The sequence below is a fragment of the Ruditapes philippinarum genome, unplaced genomic scaffold, assembly GCF_026571515.1.
Source record: "Ruditapes philippinarum isolate M1 unplaced genomic scaffold, ASM2657151v2 ctg2744_1_1_1_1, whole genome shotgun sequence".
NCBI classification, from domain to species: Eukaryota; Metazoa; Mollusca; class Bivalvia; order Venerida; family Veneridae; genus Ruditapes; species Ruditapes philippinarum.
The window spans coordinates 156,855-169,969 of NW_026859583.1; the positions used below are offsets into that span (position 1 = coordinate 156,855).

General features: G+C 33.2%; 1 protein-coding gene across 1 annotated transcript; it reads right to left on the bottom strand.

The window, feature by feature from the left end:
- Nucleotides 1-4,777: 4,777 nt before the first annotated feature.
- LOC132757152 (pantetheinase-like) lies at nt 4,778-7,560 on the bottom strand. Its single transcript, XM_060748345.1, has 2 exons — nt 7,162-7,560; nt 4,778-5,680 (listed from the first exon to the last, which is right to left on the bottom strand). Exons 1-2 carry the CDS (start codon nt 7,396-7,398, stop codon nt 4,778-4,780), a joined length of 1,140 nt encoding a protein of 379 aa, XP_060604328.1. The 5' UTR covers nt 7,399-7,560.
- Nucleotides 7,561-13,115: the final 5,555 nt, after the last annotated feature.

A 13,115-nucleotide genomic window follows, 5' to 3' on the forward strand; every position in this document is an offset into this window, starting at 1 on the left:
AATAGTTTATCCATATGCATTTTATCAAACAAAAACACGCAGCTGTGACAGCAAAATATGTTTACCGTACCAGTGTCAATTGCTTTGTCCTTGCATAATCATTGTGTCATCAGGTTTCATCCTGTTTACACCTATATTATCACCACGTATCATAGTGTTCAAGGATACCATCAATTTAAAAGTAAAAAAAAATATTGTATTAATCTGGACATAAACATTTAAACATTAACGTTCCAAAGTAAACTACACGTGCAATACAGAAACAGTTAGTTCCCATATGTTCATAACAAAATATAAGTTACGAATGATATTAGAATGGATGACCTTGAAGGTAAAATGGCACAAGTTTACAACCCAAAATAAAAGTACATTAACGAAAATCCATTAGTACTAAAGGACATCTTGTATGAGCGTATTCTATTAAATTTCAAAAGTGAATAGCGAACATTCCTTGTAATTGTCTGATTGTCGTGGTTTAATAAAAGATTATAAATTTGTCAGTTTGTCAGTCACGTTATATGAAAAAGGCCTTGATATTAACTTAAACCTACACATAAAGAAAACATCCCAAATTTAGATGATTGTGTAGAAAATGCGTTCTATTATTTATTTTCCATTTGCATTATATTTGCAATAGGTTTTTTTCACTTTTGAGCCTATCCAAATATTTGCACACAGTGCACATATTTAATCTCTTTTTAAAGGATTTATTACCTCTCAAACAAGAATATCCAGATAAAAACTTTCCAAATTGAATTAATCAGTAGCTTGCTTAATGTCCATAAGCACGACACCAAATAAAACATCAGTAACTGTTTGAACATGCTATTGACAACTCGAACAATGCAGATGTCCTTGATGTTTTCGGCCGTGTTCATAAAACAAAGTTAAGTGTCTAAGCTGAATGATAAAGCGCCCCGAAAAACACGAATGGGGTTTTCATAATCAGGCGACTGAAACATGTAAAAAAGAAAGGTTAAAGATGACACAACGAGCATTTCAAAGTTTATTCAAGATAAAGCTGCAACAATCGAAACAAATAGCTAATTACTTAAATCGATGTAGCCATAGAAACAACATTAGGATGTATGGCGTGACAATATATTAGGAAACCAATCCATAAAAAACATTTACCAAGGGCGTGTCTTTCATAATTGGAAGATTGAAAATGAAAATAACAGAACAGAACATCGGTATAACAGACAGGCTTAAAAGGTACAATGGGTAAAATCGACCTATTATTGTAAGATTTCTAAAGCTAATAAACAAAGATGTCCATGAAGTTAGCCAGACATTAGCCAGAGCAGCAGAAACACGTTTTTGCGTAACGGGCTAGCCAGTGATATCGGCTAATTTCATTTCAAGTTAATATCCCGATATTCAGCCCTAGGTATGTGCGTCATGTGCTCGTTTCTTAACTCAGATACCAGTTTACATATAAATCCTTTCATTTAAGACCAGATTTAAGTTGTCGTCCTTGGATGACGTCATTGGGGGTGGGTGGGGAACGGTGGACAGTTGCCGATACGATTAAGTACAATAATTAAGGGATATAAAGATCTTAATCGTTACTATTGTAAGATTTGCAGATTGAAATTGCCAAAATTTTGGGTAATTGAATAAGATATTACATTAAAAGGATGGCCAAATGAATATAAATGTTTACCATATTATGTTTAACGATTTGTTTCAATACTAGATCATATGGCTCGATAACTGAATATGGTTACCATTTTCGTTTCATTCTTAATCATGCTGTGACATATGTGTAACAATCTTCTTATGCGTAACCGCCAGGTGCAAATGAGCAAAACGATGCCAAACATTAAGAATGCAACAAAACGACTTGAAACAATGCGAAAAAGCGAAGGATGTGACACTGCGTAAAATTGAAAAATACGAAAAGAAATGTACAAAGATATAAAAAAATGTGAGTAAAATCACGACATATATTACATTGCCTTCCTTCGGTTTTATTGAGTTGCACCATATATTTAAAACTTTATTATGCATGCAGGCATTATGGCCCAGGGACGTTACACAACTTACCAGCACTAAAGGTTCTACGGCTAACACAATTGTTCGATTCCCTTGCAACGTCATTGACTTTTGAGATTGACATGCAACACATTGGCATATGTCCACAAAATAATATTTTTTTAAGCGATCATTTTTGGACACGAAAACATACTATGGTCGTTGCTTTATGTCCTTTAGCGGATAACTTATTGCTTGATTAACATATAAATTCAAATCGACTTTATCCATATTATATATATATATTATTATATTAATCACTAGTCATTTTTTCACCGATTCCACTACAATTTTTAGGTAACAGCGGGTATCTGTAAATTTCGGTAAATACCTGATAAGGTACCGCCTTGGTTTGCAACAGATAGTCTATGAAGTAATTATTTAATGACCCTAGGTGGTACTTCAGGGACAAACAAATAATAATACCTTAAGTGTTCCCTCCTATCTCATAGCATTTGGAAGTTGGTTCAATTTAACTGGATAGTTACCCAATTAATTCGTTCAAATACTAAAAAGAGACTTTTAAAAGGATATAACTCGAAATTGAGACTGGTTTTGAAAATCTAATTAAAAACACTTTTTTTTAAATGTCCTTTTATTTTGTCACGGTCTTACAAACTTTGTATACAGGAGTCACATGAAAATTTCCTTTACATTTCAGAAACTTATTTTCCTTAAGTGCGAATGCTGGGCAAAACCCAACCAAAAACCCAAATAGGGTTACGGACCGTGAGGTATGTTGGGGGCTCTTTCAGTACCCCTAAAAGACTCCAAACAAACCGATCTGTTACAGTTCTGATTAATGATTTTTGGAGGATGCACGCAGAATATTTTGACATGAATAATAAGTTGCGCCCCGAAAAATTTTTCATGAAAATTAATCCTTCGTTAAAAATGTTCTGAAATTGCTTTGACTATGGGCATTGTCAATGTCATAATAATATTACAGATTTTCATAGTCAACCCCAAAACCCTTGACTTGTATTTGAAGATAACGGGTTAGATTTAAAAATGCTGCGCGTTTTAAAATTTCCCTCATGCCCTAATATTTATGCCCCTTTAAATATTTACAGTTTATGTTTATACTTTCTTTTAAATAATGCCCTTTCCACTTTAATTTTTTCGCACTAAGTTTCCCAGCCCCGCAAAGAAAGTGTAGCTATTACAATTCACAAAATTTTCGAAATTAAAAGTTTAAAGAACACACAAAAAAGATTTCATTTAAACCCTTTTTTCCCCAACTGATTTTTAAAACAATACATCTAAGTTTATGAAATTAAATAATTTCAGTTTAAAATCACCTTAGATAATCGTTTAACCGCAAACTGATTAAAATTGTTCCTTAGTGGTTTTTTTTTCGTGTATAATACACATTAACACGATAGCCTTTTTAATCGGATTTATCAACACATATAAAAAGGTAAACAAAATCGGAAACATATTTTTGGATTTTTTAAATGATAAGGAATCTCTGGAAGTGTTCATTTAAATATAATCACTAGCTACCGAATAAAGACATACTTAAACGGTTATTTGTACTTTTCTGTGTATCATGAAAGGAATGTTACTCATTACCATGAAGGCAAAGTCACACAGCTAGGAACTGGAATTACAACACTGTCGATCTTTTTTTTGACAATTTAACCAATAAAAACTTCTATTAACTTTCTTAGCTCGAATATGGGATACTGCCTAACCTTTGATATAGACTCGTCCAACACAAAAATAGGCCCATAAATCTTTTACCAAAATTTAAAATAAGCCGCCGCGGAACCGTATTATTGGGGTATGCTTCGGATAATATTATTCCCACATAATGCATTGTTAAATTGGTTCGTCGAAGTCCGAAATTTTGTTTATTCGGATTTTTTAATGTTTGGTATCTTTTCTGGTTATAGGTTAAAACATTTTCATTTACCTGATTTCTATCTTTCGCTTTCCCGCCCACGATTATTTGCTACGGAATAGACAGGGTTGCTGTGTTAATATACGAATTGTCACTATACCGGTGCGTCTGCTTTGGTTTTCAGATGATTTTGATAAATATTCAGGGTCTTTCGATATTTTCTTTCGATATTTTCGCAATCAACATTTTAACTCAATTTGTTCACGTGACACCTCTTATTTTACCTTTTTTATAAATGTGAATTTGATAGTATTTCAAACTGGATGTCTAATTTCAACAAAAAAAAATAGATATTGAATTTTACATTTCGAAATAATTTCCCTGTTATGATACCTCCTGATGTATTTGTCAACGTATAATGATAAGATCTTGCATCGCAAAAGAAATAGTCAAAATGGTATAAACATATAAATCAAATAAAACAGTTTATTTATTTATAAACAAAATTAATGAAAATTATTCCCTGTCATAAATGCGTCCCAAAAACGATTTCTTCCAAAAGAGGTTTCCTGGGTTTTGACCCTTTAAAAGGGGTTAAAGGATTTTGGCAAAAAAAAATTTTAAATCCCTAGACCCGGTGGCAGCTCAAGGTTTCCCCTTTGTTGGTTTTAACGACCTTTTGGTGTTTTCCAATTTCGGAGTTTGGGGAAAATTTCCCTTTGGGGTATTTTAATTGGGCCTAAAATTCCCTTTGCTGGACAAAAGGGGAGAGATTGCAATTTTCTTATCATTCAGGTACCCCACCTTCTAAAAAAGTGATACCTGTAGATAAACGGACCCCCATGTGGGGCATTTTCCATCAACACGCCCAAATTTCAATTAAACCTTTAAACATCAATCTCTCTTCATACGCAAGGAGCAGCAAAGATCGCCTTGGCAAACAATTAAATTATCTTTTTCTGACTTGAGACTTACGAAATTATACGTATCCCAGAAAACTTTACCTTGGAAATCATAATTTTTGAAAATGCCAGTCTCAGCAAAACTTATCATATTTGTTCGATATCTATTTCCGTTATGGTTTAAAATAGGAACTTCTTTTACAAGAAGGCGGCCATTGGGTGAACTTCGATTGTAGTAAAACGCCAGGGCTCCCTCTGGTGTGTAAATCCCGCTTCCCTGAAAACGTTCTTCAGGATAATGCAAATTCGCTGACAGAAAATTAACATTATATGCAAGAGCAAACGAGGAGTGATAACCAATTGCGGAAAAGAAAGGCAGTGCGTCCATCCATGCAGTTGGAAACACAATGTCCGTTACGTTGTATTTTTCTATCAAAGGGATCGCTGGATCATGAAACAAAATGTCAAAGCAGGTAAAAGTTCCAAAACGTCCAAATTCAGTGTCAAAGTAAATGAATTCTGGAGTAGTAGGTGTATTGAATTGTGTCTCGAAGTACAAGTTCTGCTTGTGATATCTAGCTATGAGTTTTCCATTTCTGTCAAACACTATGTTTGTATTGTACTGAAAGTGTCCATTCTTAGGGCAACTGGGGTCGGTCTTTTGGCACGGTTGCTTATCACCGTAGTTAGCCACTAAGTAAATCGAGTTATTCTTAGCGAGGCAGCTTAGAAATGTTTGTATCTTTGTTCTTTCGTACCTCAAATGTTCAGTACATGGCGTCCAGTCCACTTGAGCAGGGTCTGGAATGTACTCCAGATAGTTTTCAATGTCGGAAGGTGTTGCAAATAGATATCCATAAATTCCATCTTCCGGAAATACGATAATATCAGCGCCCTAGAAAAAGAGATAATAAGTAACTATTTAGATGAAGAAAGAAATCATTTTTTATTTTATACAACACAACGCTGCATCATTGCTATGACTATGTAACATACATAATGACGTTATCTTCCTGAATTGTATCAAATTATATGTTTTAAATAACAATTAGTTTGTTTCAATTATAAAATGGTTAATTTATAACTTTAAATGCCTTAAAATTCAAGAAAGAAAAAATAGCTTTCACAAAAATTTTAAACAATGGCGCACAGTTTCCAATGATTTTGTGTGGTCCCTCTGGACAATAAGACACGGTTTTATTGAGTGTTCCCATTAGAAGACTATGGAATATGTAAGGTTCCAAGGATTGGCGTTGGTGACATTCATTCTGCAACATAATTTAGTTTTGAAATCAACTACCTCAAAATCAAAAAATAAAATATCACTCGGATGAATTATGTGTGAAATTGTATATAGCTGCAACACTGCACCATACGGGAACGGCACATACTTGGATGGAATTTTTTATTGATTCTTTTTAATGTGGATATATGCATGAAAAATCCCCCCCCCTCCCCCCCCCCAAAAAAAAAAAAATAAGACAAGGGGAAGAACTTGAGAGGATGACACTTTTCACAAAGGTGTGTTAATGCCCTTACTGTGACACCGGTTTTTTTATATTATTTGATTGTTTCTTTCGCAAAGTATGAGAATAGCCATACACAAACAAAACATATATCCTTTTATCGTATCTAAATCTTTGAAAGACTGAAATTTTACTACTTATTAACGCAGAAGTGTCCTCTCTATGAAGTCATAAATCATAAACATCACAAAAAATATAAAAAATAGCTACATATCACAATGAAATTACAAAAAGCTAGCGTTTATTGGAATCAATTGAAAAATAAAGTAACTCAAATCTTTCAATATAATTTAATTGAATCTAAATATATTTTGCGGCCATTATATTTAATTCATCCGGTGTCGCTTGCGAAAAAATATATTTTTACTTAAATTCTTTTTTATTTGTTTGTTTCGTTTTTCTTATATTTGTTCTAAAAGTTTTAAATCTTTAAGTTCATAATTACTTTAAAACTTATTTTCATGTCGCTTCAATTTGATAAGCCACGCGGGCATAATGAAAGGCAATAAACGATTCAGTCCCACGCTTTTAAGGAATTTTAGCTTCATTCAACTCTGATAGCATCTTAGTGAAAAAAGAATTTATAAACCTAATAAAATCTGATGTTTCACTTTGACTCAAACAATAACAATTGGCGGTAGAAAAGAAAGGACACAGCTAATTGTTAACTCAAATGGTATAAAATAATTAATGCTTATCTTTTGATCATCGATAAGCTTTAAAAAAAATTCATATCATTATCTGATATGAAATAAAAAGAGCTTATTGGTAGACCGTCTATTTGATTTAAAAAAATTAGTTAATATAATGTATCATGTACAAATGCCTGTCAATATATTAAAATACATACGAGTGTCCCTGCTATATCTGCCTGTCTTTTATATTCGTCAAGATTCGGAAACATTTGTGAAACTGCTTCATCGTATGAACTTGCTCTCTTTTCTGGGAATATAACAGCGTGCTCAAAGACAGCTGCTTTATAAAAACCAGACTTGCGACTTGTTCCTAACAGTAACATTTCGGAGACATGCACGATGTTAAAAAACATGAAACCGAACAAACACACTGATATGATTTTTGTCACCATATTTCACGATTCGCTCAAAAAATTAGTTCAAAATACAATAATTTTTGAAAATGATCCGTTATTCCGTAATTATTAAAACGAATCCAAATTCAGGCCGGACAATATTGAAAGAACTTACTTGTACAGTTAAATATATATTTTATCTGTCTCAATTTTCAAGGAACGCAGATATTGTAAAGGATGCCTTTGAGGTTCCTGACGGGGTTCACATGTATATGCATGGCTCATTTTTCAATTTTTGTTAAAAGTTTAAATGTTATCATTATATTTTTCATTTTATAAAGCGCATATTCCCCCTATAGAACCGTTCACTATTGTCAAGACATATTTACAAATACGCTTATCCCATTCGTCAAGTACACACTTAAAACAAAAAATTACGTAAATGCGTCTTCCAAGAAAAAAACAAATAAACAAAACACTTCATTTTCAACAAACATCTTGACCTATGAAATGAAGGTGTTAAGAAAGATACATTTACAGAGAAGATCGTATGTTTGACAACAGATAGGTTTGAAACGTACACTCCTAAAATTGTAAATAAAGAACTGGCATCAAATCATTTTTTCAGACACTGCAAGATCACTTATATCCATTACTTTGCGTTTTAAACTCCAGCCATGAAGAGGATGGTTTCATCGTTTTTAATTATTGGTTAAATATTTGACTTCATAAGAATAAACTAACGTTTTGTTGAAATAAAATACTTACTCGTAATTACTAATATTTGCAAAATTTCGAAGATAAACATTTAAGGAAACATTAAAAAATAAATATTTGTTCTGATTTGTCTTGATTTTCGGACAAGAAGTAACTGATAAGTAGCCATTTTTCTAAATCTCTCGGCCTTCAACAATGTGATTGCAGTGTTTGTATTATTTTGAGTAAACGAATGGATAAAGGCATTGACACACCACATAAATCTTCCATCGAATTAAGCCAACCTGAATGCTTTAATTTGCATTTAACAAATCACTTTTTGAGCGCTTTAAACGCTCGTTATCTAGAAATTAAACTATTTATTTACGAGTATTAACAAATAAAGCTTAGGAGAAAAATATACATCAGTTTTTAAAATGTTATATTTTTGGCTCCCTGTCATGAAGAAGCTTGGTCACGAAGGTAACAAACAAAATGTTGCCTGATAATTGACATTCTTAGCCTTGAATCAGTTTATTTATATTTGATTCAATGATAATAAAAGGAAGAAATTGTTAAATCAATAAACTGTATGTGCCATGAAATAGTGGGGTTTACGCCACATTACATCGAAGAATATATATTGTTGTGAAAATGAAAGTTCATAATTCCGCTGTATTTGTTTTCTATAGTAGATTTTACATTATCATGTTCAAGTAATTTTTACTTTGTATGCTTAAATTGCAGATGATCGACTACAACGTTGGTTCAACGGAGATTGCTTGACATTTTTCATCCGAACAGGCAACACAACAAAACCGGTACATGTATAAATGATTCACTTCAACAAACCCGGTACATGTATAAGTGATTCATTCGTGGATATGAAGACATTGTCCAGTCCACTTGAATGCTAAGTGCTAAGACCCTTTCATTTAAAACCGGATTCAAGTTGTCACCCTTGGATGACATCTTTGGGGGATTGCCGATACAATTAAGTACATTAACAAGTTAAATGTTGATGCTGCACATCAAAGACGCCGCCAAATGATGTGAATAGTCAAGCAGCATTGATATTCGTTCTCTATTACAGTTGAATATCTGAAGCACATATCATTTTTTTCTCCTTATTCTTGGTATGTGCTCGTTGTTTAATAATAAAGTTGCATATTTTTGTGAAAAAGTAGAACCTAATGCATAAATTCACAAAGTAATTAATGCCATGTCTGAAATTATGAATTGTTTGTGTGTTGCGACAAAAATTGAAACGACTGGTCGGAGCAAAATAAATTGGATAACAAGTAAAATTGAAATGATTGGTATACTTAAAATTAATTCAAGACAATATGCGCCGAGAATATGTCCATTTAAATATTGGTACGAATAGCATAATGTTCGAATGATTTTGAGGACGAACTGTTCTACATTGATCTTCCCTTACTGGCCGTAGCGTTTGGCGTACTTTCTGAACTGTTGAGGGAGAACCGCCTCTCTGTTAGTGGGTGTGGATTAGGCTTTGTAAATTGTAAATTAATGATTCGACAAGTGATATTGATCAAAGTTGTCCTGGTTCCCTTCCGTCCCGTCAACGAAGAATAAATGCTAGCAAACGGAGCATCATATTAAATTTGGCAACAATTTAAGGCGTAGCCGAACTTCAACAGAGGCGGGCAAATGAAGTGAGTGACACTGCCTCAGTCGTTACCTCTCTCAACGGTTAAGTTTTAGAACGATCGACTTCACAAAAAATGATAGAATAAACAAAATTCTCAATGAAAGTGATTTTATCTTTTTATATATCCTTTAGAAATAAGAAATGTCTTTAGAACTTCATTAAATGCCGTTTTATTGTTTGAATAACATTTCTGCAACATTAAAAATTTTGGCCGCTGGAGGCTGGCCGCTGACTTCACAAAAAATAATTCAATAAAAAAATTCTCAAAGTGATTTTTTTCTTTTTATATATCCTTTAAATACTAAGAAATGTCTTTAGAACTTCATTAAATGCCGTTTTATTGTTTGAATAACATTTCTGCAACATTAAATTTTTTGGCCGCTGGCCGCTGACTTCACAAAAAATGATAAAATAAAAAAAATTCTCAAAGTGATTTTTTTCTTTTTATATATCCTTTAAATAATAAGAAATGTCTTTAGAACTTCATTAAATGCCGTTTTATTGTTTCAAATAACATTTCTGCAACATTAAAATTTTTTGCCGCCAGCCGCTGGGCCGCCCGGCCGCTAACTTCACACCGCCAGCCGCTTGGCCGCCCGGCCACCAACTTCACACCGCTTGCCGCTGGGCTACCGGCAGCCAACTTCACACCGCTGGGCCGCCAACTTCACACATCTGCATGCTGTCAGTAAAAACGGCACTATAAAAAAAAATCGTGCATCACACCAATTGAATGTACTATATATTATATTAAAGCAGGTAAAGTGATATTTTCAACTTGATATTTTTGTTTAATTCATATTCTGCTTATCAAATATTTTTTTAAAAAATTGATATAAAAAAAAAGTTGTGAAACGCTTACATAGAAATTCGTTATTAACTGAATTATGATTTTACGTATTTTTGACTGTGCCAGTTGGGAGTCATTCTGGATCGAGTATCAAATCGTAAGGCGTAATCAATAAAGTCCCTAGGATGTTCCATAACCAAAGTCGGATCATACTAACAAAAGTGACGTAATCTGATGTAATGTTATAAATCTAAAATATGTATTATATCACTTGTATATACAACATATACACCTGTTGATTACTATGGCACGGCTCAGTGGCGCTTTTATATTTATAATATAAGATACTGGGAAAAGGTCTTAATTTTCATATACATAAGAATAGATTTGTAATATCAAAATTATCTTATTATCGTCTGTTGCGAGTCCTACGTTATAAAAGTCATTGCCACATGGTTTTCCTTCTTTCAGGAATACTTATAAAATTATATCCTTTACTGGTTCTTTGAAAGATTTTTTTTACATGGCATAATGAAAAAGAACCAATAAGTGTTGACATAATACATTTTGCTATTGTTCTAAAACTTGAAATACAATCATTATTCTTATTTTTATGTTTGTCACAAAACTCCGGAATTTTCTAAACGACAGAAAATCACACAGAAAACTAAAAAAAATGACTATATAAATCTAACATAAGCAATTTCACTGTGTATGGGTGTTTATTAAATATTGAAGTTTGATTTAGTAACTAGCTTTTTGCTCTTGCATTAGAGAAAATCTAAGAAATATATTCACTTTGAAATTTCGCTGTTTTACTCCGTAGCAAGAATTAATCTTAATCTTTATTTTTGTATTTTTTTATACGTTTTCCTTGATATGAAATTTATGTATGCATAAGTCAAATTTTTCATGTTATAATCAATATTTACGCATTTAACTGTCAATATAAGCTAACCTTCTACGCGGTTTGTATAGTACAATTCCCCCATTAACTTCATATCCGGTAAGGGAAGTAGCTCTTCCTAGAAATTTTTTGCTTAAATGAAGGGGTCTATAAGTATACACTGTAAACATATGACCAATTAGCTTTCACATCCTCCTTGTTCAAATTAAAAGTTATTATTGTTTAAAAGGTTTACACTAACATATGGTGGCTGATTTGTGCAATTTGTGTTAATTAGCGGAAGCGCGGGCGAAGTTTAATAAAATAAAACTTCGCCCCGCTCCCCTGCGGTTTTATTTCTTTAATTTCGCTCCGCATCCCGCGGGGCGAAGTTTTATTTATAACTTATTTATAAAACTTCACCCCGCGCCTCCGCAAATTAGCGTGTTTTTGCCCCGCGCCCCCCCCCCCATTTTAACTTGTCAATTCTCGACTTTTCGCTTGGCGGGGTCGAAGGGCGAAACACGCTAATTAGCGGGGACGCGGGGCGAAGTTTTATTTTATTCAATTTCGTCCCGCGCCCCCGCCGTTTTACATCTTAAATTTCGCTCCGCGCCCCCGTGGGGCGAACTTTTATTTATTAAACTTTGCCCCGCGCTTCCGCTAATAAGCGTGTTTTCGCTCCGCGCTCCCGCCATTTTAACTTGTAAATTCTCGACTTTTCGCTTGGCGGGGTTGACGGGCGAAAACACGAATGGCACAAATCAGCCAGCATACTAACAGGATTTCTGTAATGAAATGAAATAACAATAATTTCTGTTTATGTTGACTTAGAGTAAAAATATCTCAAACATGACTATTATAACAAATACTTCAACTGGTTAGCTTAAAAAAGTTTTATTAATAAACTTTACATAGCATGAAAACAGTAGATGAAGAGAGGAAGCTATGAAAACGTATAGTACCAGTACTTGTATTATTAAAGTAATCAAACGGTCTGCCCTGTCCTGTTTTGGTTGGGGTCCTGCTAGCTCATTGCCAGTAGTCATGTCTTGCTGGGTCGTGTGGGTGTTGCGTTCATTAAACGCTTGATCCTGTTTATTCGTAATTTGTAAATGCCCTCTTCCTTAAAAAAAATCATGACATTTTATTTAAAGGGTTTAAATCTATATCTTATGAAATAGTTAAATAAAATTTATCAACAGTAAAATATATTGGTTCCATTATCAGATGGTTGATTCCCGAAAAAGTTGTTACATAGAATGTCTCTGTTATTTTATTCACATGAATAATGTACGTAAACAGAAAAAAAAATTCCGGAACAAAATATTTTGCTATCTTTAGTGGTATTTTATCCGTTTAGCAATGATTTTGTGCATGCACCATTCGCTTTTAAGGCAATAAATTACCATATTTATTTCATACAAGCATTTTGGAAGTAAACTTTTTTTAAAATTTGCATCAGATATATAGCTTAATATACTTTAAATATTACAAAACATGATAATTTTACTGACAAGGGCAACATTGTGGCAAAATACGTCCGTCACAAAAGCTTTTGACAGAGATGTGGGCATTATAGATATGCAAATAGGAGATATGTTCTGGGCAATTTCCGCAAAATACTTGGATTTTTTATCATCTCTAGTGACATTGACCTTGCAAATAATAACCTAAATAACATGTGTCACGCTTGTAGTAATGAAAGTTATCATTTGTGTTACAAT

Coding starts and splice junctions, on each gene's coding strand:
- LOC132757152 (XM_060748345.1), bottom strand. CDS start 7,398: ATGGTGACAAAAATCATATCAGTGTGTTTGTTCGGTTTCATGTTTTTT. Junction 5,681..7,161: donor CAGATATAGCAGGGACACTC/GTATGTATTTTA, acceptor CTCTTTTTCTAG/GGCGCTGATATTATCGTATT.